At 46.7% G+C, this 20,787-nt stretch overlaps 1 protein-coding gene across 1 annotated transcript in view; it reads right to left on the bottom strand.

Moving 5' to 3' along the window:
• LOC124466803 (retinoic acid receptor beta-like) overlaps positions 1 to 20,787 on the bottom strand; it is a 74,847-nt gene that overhangs the window by 44,803 nt on the left and 9,257 nt on the right. Inside the window, exon 2 of the mRNA XM_047018679.1 lies at positions 6,331 to 6,762. Coding sequence (XP_046874635.1) covers positions 6,331 to 6,526 — 196 coding nt within the window. The 5' untranslated portion in view covers positions 6,527 to 6,762. The remainder of the gene's footprint in view (positions 1 to 6,330; positions 6,763 to 20,787) is intronic.

The following is a 20,787-nucleotide window of genomic DNA, read 5'->3' on the forward strand; positions in this document are numbered from 1 at the left end:
TGGCACTTCAAAACAGAAACCAACTCAATTAGCTCCAACCTGCTTGTAAAGCCCTGCATAGAGTAACAGATGTCCTTGCCAGTGCTTCAATGAAGTCTGAGCAGTGAGAGCTAAATCACTGACTGAAATCACTGAAATCACTTTGTTTCTATGCAGTGCTGCTGCATCCATGTAGCCATTGTTTCATCTGACCTCAGAGCAGTACGTGCCTCCACGACCCCTCGCCAGCGGTGCGCTTATCAAAAGGCCCGCATCCCTGCATCGCCGCACAGAAACACGGCGGCCCCGTCCCCCTCCACCAGAGAAGAGCCGCTAGCAGAAATAACCTTTTGTTGAAGCTCAATTCGAGGGATCTGTTCATGGCTTGTGCGTGCTCGTGGATATGGTGGGCCCTCCAGCCTCCTAGCAGAAGTACAGGCCCCTAAGAAAGAAGCCTCTATGCACTGTCCGCAGAGGAGATAAAGCCACCTCTATCAGGCCCGCTACCTTCAGAGCACACCACCACGCTAGCCACATGCTTGCTGAGCACACACAGGCATCTGATTGATGAGCCGTGATGTGGCTGGGGGCTATATATAGCCGGGTGGTACACAAAAGGCCCAGCATTGCATGCTAGCTATGGACCAGAGTTGGGGTACACGCACACACACACACACACACACACATACACACAGTGCCTCAGTGTGTGTGCCATACCGTGACTGATCACAGGAGAGACAGAGAAGCTCAGGCTGTCTGTGGGAACCGGCCTCTTTCACACACCCTGCATACGGGGACAGATGATGGTATATGACTGATTCACAGGAAGATTCGGCAGCGAGCACATACGGCTACTGTGGTGCGCGCTGTATCTGGGTGCAGAGTGTGTGTTCTGGAGGCATGACTGTGCGCAACACATTAAGCAGAGTGAATGCCTCTTCCTCTCTGTAATTGAGGCTGGAGATCTTGCCTACTTATCTCTGAGTGCAGGCGGGAGCTCTCCTCTCAGTCCCACACATTACTGTAGGTCTCAACGCACCGTTCAGCATTCAGGGGCTCCTTTGTGAGGGGAGCTTTGGGGCCGCCGCTCATTTCTCACCCTTTTTCCTTTCTCCCTTTCCGAGGCTGGATCAAATGCGGGGGAAATAGCGAGTGTGAAAACAGCTTCCTTCTAAACCAAGCTTTTCTTTCCTTCACTCCTTCACATTGACCAGGTTCTATTTGTGGTTGTGTGAGTCTTAACCACTTCCACAGCGCCAGATAGGGATGACAAGGGTAGCTGTGTGACAGTTACTCATCAAACCGCCAGGATATTTCAAAAGAATGTTCAAAGAGCCTCACGTCCACAAAGGAACGACGCAGACATGTTAATGGAAACAGAAGATACAGAATCAATTCTCTGCGGCGTGGACCACAAGTTCACCGTGTCCTGTGTTTGACTCCTCTCTCCCCCCCCCCCCCTCGCTGCCTGTGGCTCCACCCCTTCTCTCGCTACTCACACTTCCCCCCGCTGATGAAACCTACCCCCCCGTCCATCTACCCCCATGGTTGGGCTGGGACCCCTTCCCCCCTTCTATTCCACCCACCCACCAACCCCTCCTCCACTCTACTCCCATACCACCCACCACCACCGAAAAAAAAGTGTGATCTTTAAAGCGATCCGCATCGCCGTGGATCTCCCAAACAAAGAGATGCTCTCCGGCCCGCTTTGTAGCGACGGGCCTCTCAGAGCAAACAGGGCGCTGAGAACTGCTTTTTCATTGTCTCTTCAAGGGGTAATAAATTAAACCCGGGACAGCCAGACAAGCTGCTACAGGGAGAGAATAAGAATGCTACCGTTAAAAAGGCTGGCTTTCAATCAAAGTCCATTCAAAGAATAGTCGTGGTTTTGTATGGACGCATGTTGTGCCTATTAATGAACGTACAAAAGAGGCAATTTTCTTGATTTATGTGTGGCAACCATGGAGAGCCCAGTATGAGCCTGGGGAGGGAAGGCCTTTACATTAGGGCCAGCTCCAGGCTTTCTTAGACTGACACAGAGGGGACAAATGATCTGATACTGGTGTCCGTGTTACTGGGAGATGCACTTGTTTGTTCATGGACAGGTTTAACTAGTGGTCCGTGTTACACCCATGGAATTACCAATGGTTTTCTATATACATGGATAGAGACAGGCGACTTCCTCGGCAACATTCTCCTGATCAGAAGCCTGCACTGCCTCCTCTCCTCGCCCAGAGGGCCAAGGCCGGCCTGGGACAATTGCTAAGCTCCGTAATCAAAGCACCATCATTCAAAAGTCCCTGCCCCCCCCCCCCACACACACAAAAAAGTGATTTGTTTTGAAGGGGGGAGTGGGAGCACGTCGTGCCCTCGAGGTGAAACCTTTCAGTTTGTTTTTCACTTTGTCTTCCCCGGTTTGCCGTGTTGTCATCTCAGCATCGAAGGTATTTGGAGTTTGTTGACGAGCTGATGAAGCTCATGTCTCCAGACAGCTCGTGAATTGGAGAGGATTGATGGCCAACCTCAGAGAGTAGGGGCCTCAGAGACTGAAGCCCCTCATTAGCCAACTCCAGATGTGTGCCAGATGTGTGTGTGTGTTTGCAAGTCCGAGTATGTGCATGCATGTGTGTGTGTGTTGATGTGTGTGTGTTTATGAGAGTCCAAGCAAGTGTGTGTGTGCGTGTGTGCGTGCGTGTGTGTCCGTGCGTGTGCGTGCATACATGCACGTGTTTGTGAGCGTACGTGTGTGTGTGTGTTTATGCGAGCCATCAAGGCAGGAGAAGAAGCTGTGTACCCCTAGGGTAAAACAGACTCTGAACACTCCCAGATGCAGAGTTATCATAGAAAATAGTTATGTGGCACAGTTCAAGAATAAAACCAGACACACCCGTTCAAAACAGATCAAAATGTGGAGCATGGAATAAAGATACTTTGCCTAGTGAGGGAGCGTAGAGTTCTTTGCAGAGTATTTACAGCGGTGAGGAATATTTAGGAAACCCCTGGCCATGAGTGAACTGTGAGTGAACTGTAGTAGAGGGTGCACTGAAAGGTTGAACGCAAAAAATCTCAGAGCACTGATTCCAGGGAGTGGAGGAGAGAAGATTACTATAGGATTATCATTGAATTTTGGGGGGTGGATATTAGCGGAACTCATGGTGGGTGTATGTTGTTTACATGAAAAGTTATTAGGGTTACCCCCCCCCCCCCCTCCCCCCCCCGCCCGGTCACACACACCTACACACCTCTCTCCATGTAAAGTGACACGTAGCACATTCATTTGCCAGCCACTTGTGTGCACATTGATTTTCAATTCAGAGGGTTAGCACATGGTGTAATGACTGAGCGCTGCATTATTCACACTCTGCCAGAGATGCAGACCACACGTGACCTCACTACTCTGCGACGGATGCTAAGATCCTGGGAACAACTAACGAAGGAAACAGACGACATCGAACACTGCAGGAGAAGGGACTACAAAAGGAAACATGAGAATGAATAGGGGATACTAGTTTGTGTGTGTGTGTGTGTGTGTGTCTGAAGTCTATGAGGGAGATTACAGAGTACCGCCCAGGCATTCAGACATTTTTTAAATTTTGAGATATAAAAGTCTAAAGAATGCTTTTTTGTTGTTTGTTCAGTGAATAGTTCAGTATCTTCATGGTTGCTTTACTTGATAATTTCTCAAGTCTGTCGACAACAGAAGAAAACCCTTGTTCAAAGGCCTTGGTGAGCGTCAAAGTGATTCAATAACAATGTTGAGCCTTTGTCACAGTTGAAAAGACCGAAACAATTATAATTGAACTATGTACTACCACTATGCCCTGCACGCAATATTTGTTAATTTGATCAAATATTATTTCACCCGGAACTCCTAGACATTGACTGGTTAGACAACCAAGCTATGCTATAAAGGCTTAATCTCTCTAAATTGAGAGTTGATAGTTTTCCAGAACTTTTCATTGTATATTTCAGTATCTTAGTGTGTTCTAGTTCTTCAACATAGAGCAAACAAAATTAAGACAGTGTAAATACTTGTATGCCTCCATGGCAAACTTTATCAGAATTTTGTTGGACCATAAAAATATCAGCCTGCTATGTTTCACACTTTTTCACAAGTTTTTAATAAAAGTAAATAAGATTCTCAAAGTTATCCGTGAATTGAGAGATTTCATTTCCAGGACACAGAAAAGGAATGTTGCTCTGAGCGTTTTTTTTATGATAGATGAGGAAGTATCAGCATTCTGGCTGTCAGATAAAAGCTGTACTAAGCCTCCGCAGGGTCATGTACAGGTAGCGTTCTGGCAGGTGGAGAGCACAGGTAACCCTCCTCCTGGCTGCCAGACGGACGGAGGGGGGATGAAGTGAAAGAAGCATGACAGGCGAGGAGCCGGTGGAAAGTTTCTGACAGATGGGGAGATGATAGATGGTTAGGGAAGGCAGGAACCAGGAATAAGACCTTGACATGCAGGGAACCACATCTCTCTTTTCTTCTGTCTGTACGGAGACCCATCAATCCATTGTGTTAACTATGGCCATAGTACATTACACCATAGACAACACGTGTGTGTGTGTGTATTCTCAGACCCACCTTCCCTGTTCACAGAGCATCTCTGATCTTGAATGGGTCAATGGAGATCCCAACCCGACAGCACTGTATGCAGGCTGTGTGTAACAAAGAAGGTAAACCCCAACTCTTGGGTGAGGAGATGAGAGGAACAGTTTCTTCTGTAACAGCTTTTATGGTATATACTCAATAACAGTATTACCTGTTCATCCGCATTTAAGCTACTAAAGAAATATATTTTCACCAGTTCTCTTTTCACACCATCTTCAACCTACTTGTTCAAAGTAGTTTGATCATGTCGATTAGTAGATATATTACTCTCAGTATATTAGCTTCATTATCAGCTTCTAAAAAAAGACCAACGTGCTCTGAACACAATGGAAACAGGGCTCAGTTTGAGGCTCCATAGAGCACCACAAAAATCTGCGATAGGGATGCTTCATAAAGTGTCCACCATAATTCTCAGGTTAGCTTGGCGAGAACACGATGTCTCAAACCGAAATGAAAACGCTTTTAAAGAGCGAGGCGTTCAGGCGACGTACACGTCTTCCTCTTCTCTCAGCTGCTTGTGGAGACGGCAGCACCCACGGCCGAGACCAAGTGAGAGAAACAGCAACATGTAAACAAAGCAGCTCTAACACCTGAGTGTAATTGCCCTGGCACTGCCGTCTCTGTGCTGTCTGTCTTTGCACTTCACAAACGAGTGCCACAGAGCTCCACCCCTCCCCCCCCCCCCCCCCCAGAGAGACTCCAGTTCAGGCTGCCTCAGAGCACCTCCTCCCTGGGCATGGGAAGCCAGAACTTCCCCCGGGGTGAACCTGACAGGTGGATTTCATGAGAACATTTTATATTTTTTTTATTAGGGGGAGGGGGGTTGGGGTGTACGGGGGGGGGGGGGGGGAAACAGCACCACACAGCTAAATAGATAACGGAACCCTGGGACGTTGTCATAATATGACAGCGGTGGAGGGTAAAAACACCCGGAGGCCAATTACTGTGTGAGACATAATCAGCTCCACACCCGAGTCTATATCTGGATTATCTGCTGAGATGGTTATTGCTAGATTCGGTGTGATTGACTTACAAACCCCTACCCACATACCCACAAACCCCCATTCTCCTCTCCTTCCTCTCCCTTCTACCCTGAACTCTTGAAACAGAATCCCCTAGTTATTTTTCTGCAGAGCATTCACAGGGACGTGTTGGGCAGAAAAGAAATCTATTCCAAATCTATTATTCATCTGTCCGTATTGACAGTACCTCCCAGATGAAGGACCACCAATCAGAGTGGCTCAGAATAGAGGCCGTAATGCAGGATAAAAAAAAAACAGGGTCTGACCGAAACACACATTCCTTGATCTATTTGGACAAGGCCATCTGCTTGCTCACTCATACACAATAGCTTTAGCCTGGCTGGCTGAAATTGATTGCAAACCCTTCAAATGTTAGTAAGAACGATGGTCTGACAATATACATCATATATGTATTGACAAGCACATTAAGCAGAACAGACAGTCTGCAGTAGGGCTGAAGTATGCTGGGACTGAGCTGAAGGGTTAACAGTGTGTGTGTGTGTGTGTACAGTGTTAAAGGTATTTTTATGACTATTGATTACTGATTCAATAAATCACAGGAACATTATTTGTATAGATAGGTATAACTTAGCAGCAGCGTTGGTGCTCTTTTGAAGCGTGAAAACAAGAAGCCAGGCCCACACCGTGCTTCTTCACACAAGCAACCGAGGGGCTACAATCCCACAAAGCAGTGCGGCGGCGGGGGTAGCTGACCTGCAGGCGATGGCGTGCTGCTGCTGGAAGGCAGCTGGACGTGCAGCCTGGAGGGCGCGGGAGGGCGCCCCAGCGAGCTGATGACCGTGGGGAAGAGGAAGGGGTAGACCCCGGCGGGGCGGTAGCGCCTCATCTGGACGTGCGGGGGGGGGCTGCTGCTGCTGCGGCGCGTCTGGGTCCGGCTGGCTGTCTTCATCACACTGCCGCGGGCCGGGCGGCACCGAGGGCCGAGGGCAAGGTGGGGAGGACGCACGGCGCTGCCTCACACCAGGGCGAGGAGGCCATCCGTCAGGGCCCCCTGGCGGCGGGCTACTGGGCCTGGGGTGGGCTCTGCGGGGCCGGACCCTCCTCAGCCCTCCAAGGGTGCATGGTGACGGAGAGTGGACGTCCAGCGGAACGCACACCGGCTCACACAACTAAGTCAACAAAGCCCTGGAACGAGACGGACACACACAAGGAAGATGAGGTGAGCTGATAAAACTCAGTGAACGCACACCCAGTGATCCAGTCCTTCAACAGAAGTTTATATAGTCACGGTATGGTGGCTCACAATGTTCAATCCAGGTGTTGTAGCGAGATAGCTTATCATCTGCCCTCTGCTCCTTTCCCTGCCCCTTTTCCCTACCCCTGCCTCTATTCCCTACCCCTGCCTCTATTCCCTAGCCCTGCCCCAGCTCTCCCCCTCTCCTCGCCCCTGCTCCCTACCCCTTCCCCTTTGTCCAACAGGCCGCTCTCTCGTCCCGGAGAGGAAACCAAACGAGTGGGGAGGAGCGGAGGTGTCATAAGACTCCTATTCTAAATCCTGTTTAACAGAGTTATAAACTGCGGAGGCATAATGGTGGTCCATAAGGCCCTAATCTGCAGTAAGGGGGCCGTTAAAGTGATGTGAAACTACACTTCATAATTAACGACCAGCGGATAATGTCTGCCGCCGAGCAGCCTGGCGGCAGACAGAGAGGAGAGAGGAGGAGGGCCAGAGAGGAGAGAGGAGGAGGGCCAGAGAGGAGAGAGGAGGAGGGCCAGAGAGGAGAGAGGAGGAGGGCCAGAGAGGAAAGAGGAGGAAGGACAGAGAGGAGAGAGGAGGAAGGCCAGAGAGGAGAGAGGAGGAGGGCCAGAGAGGAGAGAGGAGGAGGGCCAGAGAGGAGAGAGGAGGAGGGACAGAGAGGAGAGAGGAGGGACAGAGAGGAGGAGGGACAGAGAGGAGAGAGGAGGAGGGACAGAGAGGAGAGAGGAGGAGGGACAGAGAGGAGAGAGGAGGAGAGAGGAGGGACAGAGAGGAGAGAGGAGGAGGGACAGAGAGGAGAGAGGAGGAAGGACAGAGAGGAGAGAGGAGGAGGGACAGAGAGGAGACAGGAGGAGGGACAGAGAGGACAGAGGAGGAAGGACAGAGAGGAGAGAGGAGGAGGGACAGAGAGGAGACAGGAGGAGGGACAGAGAGGAGAGAGGAGGAGGGACAGAGAGGAGAGAGGAGGAAGGAGAAGAAGAGGGCAAGATTCTGGCCTTGATGGCAAATCCCCAAGCACCACTTTTTATTTAAGGCTTGTATTCATCCAGCATTCTTTCATAGAAACACATTATAAACGCGGTCATGTATAATACTGTATGTGACTTTACTGTATGCGACTACAAATTAAGCGGAGGCCGGGGGGTTGGTGTTGAGTCGTATTCAAACTGCCTTTTCCCTGTGGTCAAGTACACTGCAGTACATGAAGAATACATTACACTATGATATGCTGCAGTACGCTGAACCTCACCTCACACAACTCTCAGAGGACAGAGAGAGAGAGAGGCAGAGGAAGAGATGAAGAGAAGAGAGCGAGAGCGCACGGAAAAGAGAAAGAAGCAATGGAATACATTGAGAATGATCGAGAGAGAGAGAGAGAGAAAGAGAGGGGGGGGGTTGAGGCAAGGAGAGACAGACAACAGAGGGAAAAGCAAAGAGAGAGGCGCTCCCTGTTTGATATCCCCCCCCCCCCCTCTCGCCTTGTCTCGAGGTAGCATCAATATTATCCAATTCGATTGAATACAGCGCCTCAGATGAGGGAGAGAGACACCCAGAGCTGGAAGGAGGGAGGGTTGAATGTGTACCAAAAAAAAAGAAAGACAATTTGAATAAAAAATGGACAAACAGCAAAAGCAGAGAGGTATGGTGCTTCCTCATTGGCTGGGCCTGAGGGACTGGTGTGCAGCGGAGGGTGTCCTCGACACTCTCAATAACAGGTTGGAGTCATGGCTCCCATGGAGCGAGGGGAGGAGAGATAACAGACAGCTCGCTGGCAGACACAGCTGCTTATCAGTCAGTCTGGTTCACCAGTCTGCTCTCTCCCAAGGGCTTTCTCGTACAGTCACTTATATTTTAATCAAGAGAAAAGAAACACACAACTCGGTTTGACTCTATTCTACTCCTGCTTGAAAATAATGCGCATTTTACATTTCTTCATGTTTTGGTTCAGACTTCAAGTCTTCCTTTGAAATGCATGTGAAGGATGGATGGCTTGTGTGTGTGTGTGTGTGTGTGTGGGCGGGTGGGGGGTGTAACTATTGTCTGTCCAGAAAATGTGGTAGCAAACTTCAAATACTGTAGTGGCAAGTACAATGCCATACATTTCCTCTCTACAAATACAAATAAAATACTATTAATTTTTATTATATTAGGATAGATAAATATATATAATTTATTTTCTAAATCACAATCCATTAACTGAGAGAAAATGAGAAATTGCAAAACCCTTCAACAAGCATTACTCCAGGGGATATGATATGAGTTGCTGATACCAAATTATTTTAGCAAAATTTCCTTTCACCAAGAAATCCTGGTACCATGTTTAGTTCTACGCTCCACAGGAGCGGTACATACATTGTTATACTTAAAAGTGAAAAAAACACTTTCAGGAAATAATTCACTTCTCTACAAGGTAGAAGTCCTATGAGGGGTTTACTGTAGAAGGGGAATAATTTATGAGGATTAATTTAGAAGAGTTACAGGCGGTGCCGTTTGCACCGACAGACGCCCAATTACAACATGCAGAGAAGGAACACATGCTGTGTATAAATAGGATCGTATACTGAACAAACAGCAAATCCATGTGGTAGAAATACCAGTCTTAGAAGGGGAAACGTGATGCGACAAACAAATTCATCCAGGGACAAACCAAATGGACCTGTCTGATTCCACTTGCCTCTGCTGACCTCACCTCAAATAGGCATGAACAATGGTGCTTAAAAGGCTGAATGCCTTTTTCTCTCTCTCTACCCCTAACCTACGCCCACCCCCCCCCCCCCCCCCCCCGCACGCGCTAACCCATTTTTTTCTTTCTTTATCTCCCCTTTTAACTCTCTCTACAGCCCCCCCTCCATCTCTCTTTCCCCCCACCCATGTCCAACCTCTTTATCTCTTAATCCCTCCTGTGTCTTTCTCAGTCTATCCTTTTCTTTATCCCCCCTCCTCTCTTTCTCTCTCTTTATCTCTCGCTCTCTCTCCAGCAGATAGCCTGGGTCCCTGCAGTAGTATCCCCTTGATAGATGGAGCATCCCCTGACGCCAGCCCTGAGCATCTGGATCGCCGCCACATTGACCCAGCCACGCCACGCCACCCTACGCTACCACGCCTCAGAGGAAGGTCAATGCTATCGAACGGCATCCTGGGTATCGACAGGGTCATCAATCCGGGCCTGCCGCGCACACGACAGCTCTACGACAACGATTGATCGTGGATCAATCACCTCCCGGGATCAATTACAAAATTATTTTGGCATCATTTCAGCTGCGCTGCCAGATCAAAGGTCTGGGATTATAGCCCCAAGGAACATAATATATGACAGGCTCTCACCTAATCAGACAACCTACGCTGCAAACACTTCACCTTCATTATTCAAACAGAGACAATGGACTTTTTTCCTCTCTCTATCCCGCTGTGCATTATTCATCTCTGTACGCGAGTGAGGCAACTTCAGTGGCGTAGTCCACATGTCTGAGGTGGTGTTTCATGTTGAACAGAGAGCGCTGATTGGGAGGAGAGGGCTGTCACTAACCCTCCCATGACCAAGGTCTCTAGGGACTGTCTGTCAGTAGCAAATGTCAAAAAGCTTCAGCACTATTTTTTCACACACACGCACACACTCATGGTACGAGCAAAAACACATGCACACATACTGTACACACGCAAACACACACACATACACACCCTCTATGTTTGGCTCAAAGTGATGAAATTGGGAGTGTTCCTCTAGGTGCTATTGTTATCTTCACAGCAGGCCTACAACGAGTAGATGGCTTAAATCTCAACATAATCATGCTAAGTGTGAACAACCAAGCGAGACTGTAGCCTCCTCAGGGCCCATAGACAGAGGTATGGCTGTGATAACTTCTGAGTGGGGAGGTTCATACACACACACACACACTTCAACCCATCCAATAGAAGATAGACAGACCGCACAGACTGAGACATTTATAACAGCGTACCAACACCACATGCTGCCCTTTCATTCTGTCGAGGCTGGGGAGAGGGGAACTGAGGACTGAGATTTCACTGATCCTAATGACTTCACTGTGGCTTAGAGCTTTAATCAACTGGCTTCCATGAAAGCTGCCAGGCTTATCACTGCTTTCCTTTGACACAAAGAGAAAAACTTGTGCGGATCAGATGGCCGCAGATCATGGCAACGGGTCTGGCTTTGGCTGAAATCAAAACATGGGGAACGTAAGACGGGAGTGCTGACTGCCAACACAACGGGAAAAACATCCCTTTTCTACAAACGGAAGCAGCGAATCCACAGCGCTTCCATCAGGAATTTGACATTCTAACATACGACGCATTTTGTGTGACATTTCATCAAAGGGCCGAGGGCCACAGTCATTATATAATAGCGTAATTAGCTGGGTTTGGTATGAAAACATACTCAGGAAAATGCGAAGCGAGATAAGGGGATAAGACGCCAATAAAGAGAGGGAAAACGTTGGCACAGAGCGTTAACGGCAGCGCCGGGGAAAAATAAGCCCCTTTTAGGCTCGAGAAGGAGCACTGAAAGACCAGCTATTACAGTTACAACATCATCCAGTGTTTTCATAAACTTTTCGCCACCCGGCATTCTCCGTCCTCTCACTGAGTTTGGAGCCACGCCAAGTACAATATTGTTTTATTTCTCTCAGAGGCTCCAAAGGGAAAGAGGACTTTTTTTCTGTCTTTAGAGGGCTCACCAACACACAGACTGGTCACCAATCAGCAAAGCAAAACCTCAATCCCTACTCCAACCATAAAAACTTGCATACATCCAGTGTGACTGGTCTAAGGTCAATGTTGGGGTCTGTTGGTGTGCCTTGGAGGAGCAGGAGGGGGAGCAGAGTGGGGGGGCCGTGTTCCCAACCCTGAGACAATCCAAACAGCTCATCACTCAGACAAGCAGTGTGTTTTCACAAGCAGGGTGCAGAGTGACCAGGCATTGTCTGTGTTTCCTGTTTTCCCCTGGCCGGTCGCGTACAGTACTGTGAGGATTATGGTCTGCATGTGTTGGCCGCTCCACAGACCCAAGCCCATCGATGCATGCTGCGGAGAGTCCGGTTGCCACCGGTTATCGCTAGGGCGTCTGTTATGGAAACGGGGGTAGTCGAGCTGTCAAACCTAACGTCATTATAAACAAATATGGTTTTGCTTGAGTGTACTCTGTTCATAGGAGGGCCTACCTACAAGAGCGTCTGCTAAATAACTAAATGTAAAATGACTAAATGTACACAATGGTCTGTCAGTCTTTCTCAAAAAGGTTCCTCATTGACAACCCCTTAGAAACGTTGACTTAATTGACCAAGTAAATCCACCGTCTCTGTTGCTTTGTGCAGCAGCTTCATCTTTCCTCCAGTGCTTTTGTCGAAGCCTCTGCTAGCGAGGTTCTAATTAAAGTGGAGTGCCTGACATTGTGGGAAAAGAGCAGTAGTATGAAGTGTAGTGCTTTCCACAGCACACAACTATCAACACATAATTGTTGATAGCTGTGTACATACACACACGCACACACACATATCGTCACACTCTTGGCTGTGCTTTGCTTTGTAAAACTCATTATTAACTGGACGTCAAGCATCTTGTTGGCTGGTTGACCCATCATGTAAGGAACTGAGCCAGAAGATGATGATGCATTTTGGATGATATAGCATCTCTGTGAGTGGGAAAGAGATGGAAAGGGAAAGTGAGAGAGAGAGAGACAAAGACATACTATATAGAGTAAAGGGAAGCCGAGTGGCAGTGAGAGAGGCAGGGATGGACAAAGCGAGGGAGGCAGGGAGTGAGGGAGGCAGGGAGTGAGGGAGGCAGTGAGGGAGGGACGCAGTGAGGAAGAGATACAATGAAGACTTCGAGAGATACTTTGTCAGGAACACTCTTATGTATTGTTCTATGGAGAGTTATTGGCGCTTGGTCAAGCTCAATGTGTCATTGGAGGAAGGGCAGCATGGATGGGAAAAATGCAGAGAACAAGTATCTTCGATGGACAATCCTAATTGCTTGCGTGTGCTCTCAGTGTTGCTGCTCCCTGTACACGTGTCATACTTGTAAGACAAATAATTGTTCCTTCTTCTAGAGAACCCTTTGAAGGTGTCAGAGCATAGAGACAAAGACGACTCTGCTTCATTCCCTTCCATTAGGAGACAAAAGGAACATTAAGTGAGGCAGATGAACATCACGCAGCGATCGTAATAGCCGTGATCAAAGATGAAGGCTTCTAGAAACATCTGTACGTGCCAGGCATTCCAGCTAGCGCACTGGGTGATGCGGCCATAACGGCATTCTCCAACTCTGCTCCCCACCTCCCTTTTCCCCCTCTCCTTTTTTTGTGGTGTGTGTGCATCTCTCTCCTCCAATGCCAACAGCACACAATGCTCACTCAAGCCCTGAGGAACAGCACATCAGCTCAGCGCCAAGGCAAACAGAAGCAGCGGGAAGGAGATAACAACGTAATACAACCGAGAGGATAGCCCATTTCATCAAGTACTGGGAGTGTACTATGCAGTGCACAGATAGACAGCCTTTCTCTCCACAAATCTGCATGCTGCAATAGGTTTTGATAGAGAGAGACATTGATTGTTCTTGTATTCTAACTTCTGTTTTCCTTGCCTATCCGTTTGGCCTTGGTTTCACTGGTATAAGTCTCACTCTTCGTACTTCCTTTCACAAGAAAAGAAAAAAACTGCTTTTTTTCCTTTTTCGAAATAGATTGACATCAATTTCTGTTTGCAGCCTGTACACCCACTGCTGCTTAATGTTTCCATGGGCAGCAACCAAGAGCCGTGCAAATCTCTTCAAACAGCCTGACATCTTTCTGCATCATCAAATCTACAGTGAACTACACTGAACAATAGGCCTATAGCTTACAACTTCTCAAAAATCAGGTAAGGCGGACACCTAATTAGAAATGGAAAGGGGGCAGTCAGCATATTCCCTCGTCAAAGCTGAATATTAAAGAGTATAGAAAGAACACCAGAATGGATCGTCGTTTCACTTCTGTCCGTGAACGCACTTCTGGTAGCTGGTCCCAAGAACTCATAATCCGTGTCGTCTTTCATTCGGCGGCGGGAGCGCTTGGCGTATTGCGATATGGAAATAAGAAGAGCTGATCAAAGCTCTCCTCCCCTGGATGAGCACCTCATCTGTCTCTCCAAGGACTCCCGGCCTGCCAAGCGCCTAATACAGACGTCTCAGCACACACATGCCCAACCATCCTCCCTCCCGCTATCATTAAAATTTCATACCAAACTCGCACCGTGGATACAGATTTCCCACCAGCCCTACAGGCTACGGTGTATCCACCTGCCTGACTCACAAGCTGTCCCCGTCCCCCCCCCCTACCCCCAACTCCACGTCGATAAGACAGATTTTGGGTGAAGGAGAATACACACCAGTGCCTGGCAGGGAGGCGTTTGGTGCAAGGGGGTTGGGGGGGATGGAAAGGCAATAGTCAGGGTGGTGGAAGGCCTGGTAAAGGGGGTCTGTGTTAGACAGACCCCACTGCTGCAATGGTATCATAGTGATTGGGGGCAGGGGGTAAATACCTACTGATAAGAAGAATTACATTTGAAATATTCTGGAAGGTTGCTTGAAACGTTATTAATGTCCATGATTATGAACAGGACATGTATGTACATTCAAACATTTTACGAGCCAATGGACAAAAATCTTCAACAATAAGGAATGCATGTTTCTCTTCTTCAAAGCAATAACATTCAGAGATTTGCCACCTAGCCATTCAAAAGGCTTCAACAACTTCCATGGTCCCCCAACAGTTCAGAAATGTTTATCTATGACTATAAACCAACGATAGCCTATTAAGCTGGTCTGCGGTTGAGCACTTGGGGGTGGGGTGGAGGGGATGGTTATTCAGGCTTTGAACGTTATCTCCATGCAAATTCTTGCCCCGTGGGCATAGACACGTGGCACCTGACTGCTCTGTGCCCTTGCTGATTGAGTTTGGGGGACGCCGGGATGAAAACGTATCAAACCCGGAGGAGAGCAGTTCCATCTTCCTCTCTGCCATCAGCCAGGCATGGCGGAGGCATGGCGGAGGGAGCCCTGAGCCATGCTGCCCGCCGCCTGCTCCATTGTCATTGCCGCTCTAGGACGGCAGGCAGAGGAAATGAAGCGAACACGTCAAGGCTAAATTTGTGTCATCTGCCAAAACTCGGTTCTAGCACGCTACACCCCGTTTATTCAACTTGCCTGGAATCAATTGATTTAGCCCATTTCCATGGTAGCAGCAGGGGGCTGAGGCAATGAGGGGACATGAGAAATGGAACGTTAAAAAAAAGATTTCTTCTCGAGTGCTTCATACTTTTACCACAGCTAAGGCTGAACTTGATGCCTTAATGATTTTGATGAAATCTGACATACATCAGATATAATATTTACAGTGAAGTTTATGTAGATCTACAGGAAATCTATGATACATTTGTGTGTACAGTCAAAGGTCTCCATTTGCTGTGGTACCTCTACAGCACCAGACAAATGAACATCTGAACATGTTTGACATTTCGAACCATACCTCTCTGGGCTGACATCAAAGTACTAAGGGTGTACCAACTCTTTTTGTATGTTCCCAAATTCTATGATGTATTCTGCACATTTTTTATGTTATTTTTTGTACATCAGGGAGGTTGCATTTGTGCAGAAAGAGTGCTATGAAATGAACAAGCTGTGATTTGATGTAAAATCCCAGTAAGTAGATTCCACTCCTGGGTTTCAGTCCTTTGTCTATGTAGGTCTCACTTCACTAACAACCAAACAATGTCTGTCATTGTCTGGAAGGGTGGCGGATGACGATTGTGCATGTGTTGATGTATTTAGAGAGCTTAGGGGATCACATAACTGATTTACAAGGTCAAAATGGAAAGGAAAACAGAAAAACAAAGATGTGAATTTCCTCCACCAAACCCTTCAATACTACTAGGCTTAAAAAAGCAACCACTTTGCTTCTCGTGTTTTAGGTACTCCTCAAAATGTTCTCAGAGAAAAGAGAGAGAGAAAGAGAGAGAGAGATATGGATTAGTAAAGAGAAACACAGCCATAGAGACAGACCCAGATATAGACACACATAAAAACAGGGGCAGGACCCTAATGATGACAAGTGAAGAAGATGATCCACTTTGAATAAAAACCCAAATGACCAGATTGCAATGCTACTGTGATGAACCAGCTAAAGCTGGAGTACCTATTAGACCCAAGTCCAGAGCAGGTCCAGGCAGCACTCGGAGGTAGGATAATCAGGCTGAAATCCTGCTGTCTTTGATAGAGCCCCAGAGCTCTGGCCCCCTGATCCCCCCTTCAAGCGTTCATTAAAACCCAAGACCACGACCAGCCGGGGCACTGCACAGCTCAATGTAACTTTGGACCATAGTGATTCTACTTTATTCAACATGATCTTTTATGCTGACCTGTAATGACAATAGTTATTATTATTTTGCTTACCAACTAAACAATTTGCTAAATACAGTTTGGACTGAATAGAGTTTTCATATCAACAACTAACTGGATTAAAAGGGATGGCAAATCAATTATTCAAAAAGAGTGGACTAACACCAAAAAAACGACTCTAAAGCTGCAAACTTTTCTGAGTCATGCATGTTGCTCACACTAATACATTCATATAATAAAATTATTAATTAACCAATTACATAATTAAAGCCAGTTTGATAGTCCTGATTTGTTTGGAGTATCCTGGTATCCACCCCTTTAACTGAGCAGCTGCAGAGCTTCGATCCCGCTAGAATATTATGAAACTGACCTAATTTCCCTGGCTTGCTGCAGGCACCAATGTGGCTGCTTTGTACTTTTCATTTTAGCCTAAATAATTGATTCAAGCCTCCTTCCTCTGTAATCTCTCCAACCAAACGCCAGTTTTTAATAGACTCATAGTTTTTTGTCATTATAAATTAAAGGGGATAAATATGTGATAGCTGTTGTCTCAATTCAAACACACAGGAAACACAGCTTGATTTCATCCCCTCTGGAGTCTTTTTCATAAGGAAAGTTTTGGTAACAAGAGATTTGATTTGGCCAATCCAGCAGTGGATTAACAAAGTCACTGAGGAACGCAGCTCAACTTCCACTCCCAGTACTGTTAGGACAGTAACAATTCTTCTTAATACCAAAACACAGCTAGCTAGCTTTTCTTTTTTTGCTCGAATGATTGCTATTCTTGTATTTCTGCTGTAGAACTTGGACTCCATGCAGACACTCACAAACCATTCCCCTACACACACGTTAAAAAACAAACCAACACAAACACACACCCACACACACTCACCCACACAGGTAAACATACATTGTGTGGTTCAAAATGCCTCCAGACTTTTCCCATTCTTTCTGACACCTCCAGTCAGCTGTTGCCCAGTAGCCCTAGGTCTGAGATGAAACATTCAGAACAGGATCCTGGCACATAGCATTGAGCCTGCTCCTTTGATAAGGGTCTCCTCTCTCTAATTAAACCCTGGTAAGCCCAGCTCCAGCTGCTGGTAGACAGAAAAAACGGCCAGAGAAAGTGCTAGGGCTGGCGTTTTGCAGGAGCTTCTGAAATATTAAGACATGGCTGACAAGCTGGGCTCAGGTGAGCATGTGCTGTCTGCCTTTTCTCCACTCACATCTTTACTGAGTGAAAAGGCAGATGCTTGTGCAGCAAGCGTGCAGCTCAGGCTGGAGAGTGTGGACGCACTGCAGGGCACTACTTTAACAGGGCCGTTCCCTCTGTGAAGTGCTGAGGGGAAGAACTCCAGGCTCACCCAGACACAGAGTTTACAGATGCTGAAACTCTGAGCATACATCTCAACTCCAAGCTCAATGCGGCACCAAGAAAAGGCGGGAGAAATCTTTTTTCAAGAGTCTCACCGCCAGAGCTGTGGACTAGTCATGTACAGCTCTGTACTTGATAGGTTAGTCCTGAGATCCAAGGCCACATTTAGTAAAGAGTTATATGTAGTTGGGAGAGTTCGGAGAACAGTGATTCATCATGGTTGTCAGGTCTCCAATGTATATTCTAAGGGAATTGCATACCCTGTAATGTTTTTTTATTCACCCATACAGTTTATTTACAACCTAGCTAAATAGAGTCTGGAACTATTGACAGTTAACAAATAATCTTCCATTTTGTGCAGTGGACAGGTCACTTTTATCACTCTTTTGTTTAGGCCTATGTGATATCAAATCTATGTTACTGACAAATGCTCAATCCAGTTCTACAGTAGTTCCTACTTCCATACAGTCCTTATTCAAACAAAAATGTTGAACTCATTCCAGTGGCGCAGCGTAATCTATGATTCCTGTCACTGGAATCATTTGTTGAGGCCAGTGATGTTGACATTAGTCATTAAGGAGCAGCTTTGCACTGTCAGAGTCAAAACATTAGCTTGCTCATGTAGGTTATCACGGACAGGGTAATTAATCATTCCACACCGCTGTGGAATTTTGAGAAATGTGTGCACGTGCATGACTGTGAGAGAATGTGTCTTTGAGAATGTGCGAAATACAGGAAGAGATATTTAGCTTGAACTGCAACGCTTGTACACATAGGTCATGTTTACATAGACTACTTGATCAAATGTCTTATGTTTTTGAGTATTTGCACACACGTCTACGCCGTACTGTGCATTCCACAACCAAAAAAACGGTTATGACACAGTCTGACTCACAAGGTCAATGGATAATTACCATATTTTTGTTTGGGGGAATATTATGATGTTCTACAGAATGAGGAAATGGTATTGTCAGTACTGTTACTGTTGGTAATTGTCTATAGCATAATAAGCCCCTGTTATATTAAGAGGCAATTTGAAAGATTGCCTGTAATGAATTTTTGGACAAGGCTTCAAAATATCCTAAATCACTTGTAGTGTTCATAAATTCTCTTTGTTTCTACTCTTTTTTTTTGTGTCCTCAATGTGTCAAGTAAAAATCTTTCTGCCTCAAGTTCCTCATAAATACTGTGAATACATTTCACGAGACACTTCTGAGGGATTTGGGGGGGAAAATCCCAGTTTTAAAACAGCAGGAAATGTCTGTGAACTTGTAGTTACCCCGCATATCTAACCTATACACATCTCAGATTTATTAAATGACATCTACATGGGCAGTATTCACCCAGCATAAAAAAAAATACAAAATATGTTTCATTATTTTATCAACATAGTCATTATCTTTTCAGTGGACAAAAATGATCCATCCTCTTACCAGGGAGCAATTGTGGGCTGAAAGCCCCCCCCCCCCCCTCCATTCACATCCCTTCTGTCTTCTTCTCTCCTCCCGCTCATTCTCCCTTTTCCCTCAAACTGATGCAAAGGCTTCCACATTTCCTTGAGCTCTCTCTCCCTGTTTCTCTCTCTTCTGACCTTCGTTTCACTCCTCTGGAAGACCCGTATTAACAGTAACTGAATCTGTACCTTCTTTGAAACTCTATTCACCATGGCCAGACGTGAGGCTAGTGAAATGCCTCTCAAAACATGCTTTAATCTAGCTGGAATGTCAGAGATTGCTTCCATATGTGCCGAGCACAGATCAAAGCCGGGCTCAATGTTCCTGGTCCAAATGAATTGAGACTCAAGTCTGTGGGTGTTCCCTAAATTGCAGTGGTCAACCACAGTCCCACTGGAACAACTGATGTCACAGAACCATCAGGCACCAACCTTGGATATGTTCCACCTGGTGGTGGCAGATTTCACAAGTCCACAAAACACGCCAAACAGTTTCTGTTCCATAACTCAAGCCTCCCCTCTCTCCCTCTGTTCTGCCGCCGGCCAAGAACACCTGGACCTGCTCTGCCAAGTTCAGCCCCACATTCTCACAGTCTCATAGGCTGGGAATTCTGACTGTTCACAGTCCGTCGCCAGTTATAGGACTGGTTAACCTGTCAGCCTTCTACAGTGAATGAATGCAAAACACATGTACAGTATTTCACACGGCAACACACCAATGGCAGAACGGCAGTAGTGAAGTGAGATGTTAGTTTTAAAGTGCCGACACGGTGATTCTACTACCAGAAAGGGCTGAGGTCGAGCATGATGCTATCATTTTACGCTAACATGAAGGATTGCCTGTGAAAACTTGACATTTAAAATGTGCTGCAATAATCAGTTATTCATTTACATAGCCAAATGAAAGAACCTCTACGAAAGAAAAAAATATCCCAGACTGACATTTAGGATGAAATATATGAAATTTATCAATTACAGAACATAATTGCTTGGCAAGGGCAATACCTCCTCCCACTATTGATCTGGTTTGAAAGCCCCTCTCATATTGACAAAACGTGAGGGGAGCAATGTCTCAGCTGGCCCTGGGGGGTCATCCATCTCCCTGCCTGTGTCTGTGCAAACCGCAGGCCTAATGCACATTTAAATGGGACACAAATCATCATCAGAGACAAACGGCCCAATCAGAGGTAGAGCCTCAGCGGCACCCTACCATCCGGTGAATGAGACGGCCAGGTTCCACCCTCACACCCAGCCTTCACTGGGGTTAGCAGCACAGAAACACTATCTCCTGTGGATTGTTAGAAAGATTTTTGGGGATGTTGGAGAGCAGAAGTTGGACAGCACAGAGCCAGCCAGAGGGGTGGGGTTGAGCCAACTCAACAGCCGTGCACAGCAACACTCTCTTTTAACAAGGCTTCTAACACAGCCGCTCTATGGGTCATAAAACAAAACTGCCCCTTGTGGGGCAATAGAATGCTTTACTCAAAGCAAAACACAGCATCCCCTCCTCAGACAATTTGATCTTCGGCACCATAAAAATGAATGATTAAGGAAAATTATCCCTATGTATATTCTCCTGTAGCAGTTGTTGTTAGGGTTCATAATTCAAACCAGTCAAGGTTTCAATTGGTTTTATGGCTAGACTGCAAGCAATAACCACAATCCCTATCATGGTTATAAAAGCAGTTTGTACGTGCGTGTCTTTCATGTGGTCTGAAGATTGATTGCAGCACGCTC

This window comes from Hypomesus transpacificus, chromosome 4 (genome assembly GCF_021917145.1).
Source record: "Hypomesus transpacificus isolate Combined female chromosome 4, fHypTra1, whole genome shotgun sequence".
Classification (NCBI taxonomy): Eukaryota; Metazoa; Chordata; class Actinopteri; order Osmeriformes; family Osmeridae; genus Hypomesus; species Hypomesus transpacificus.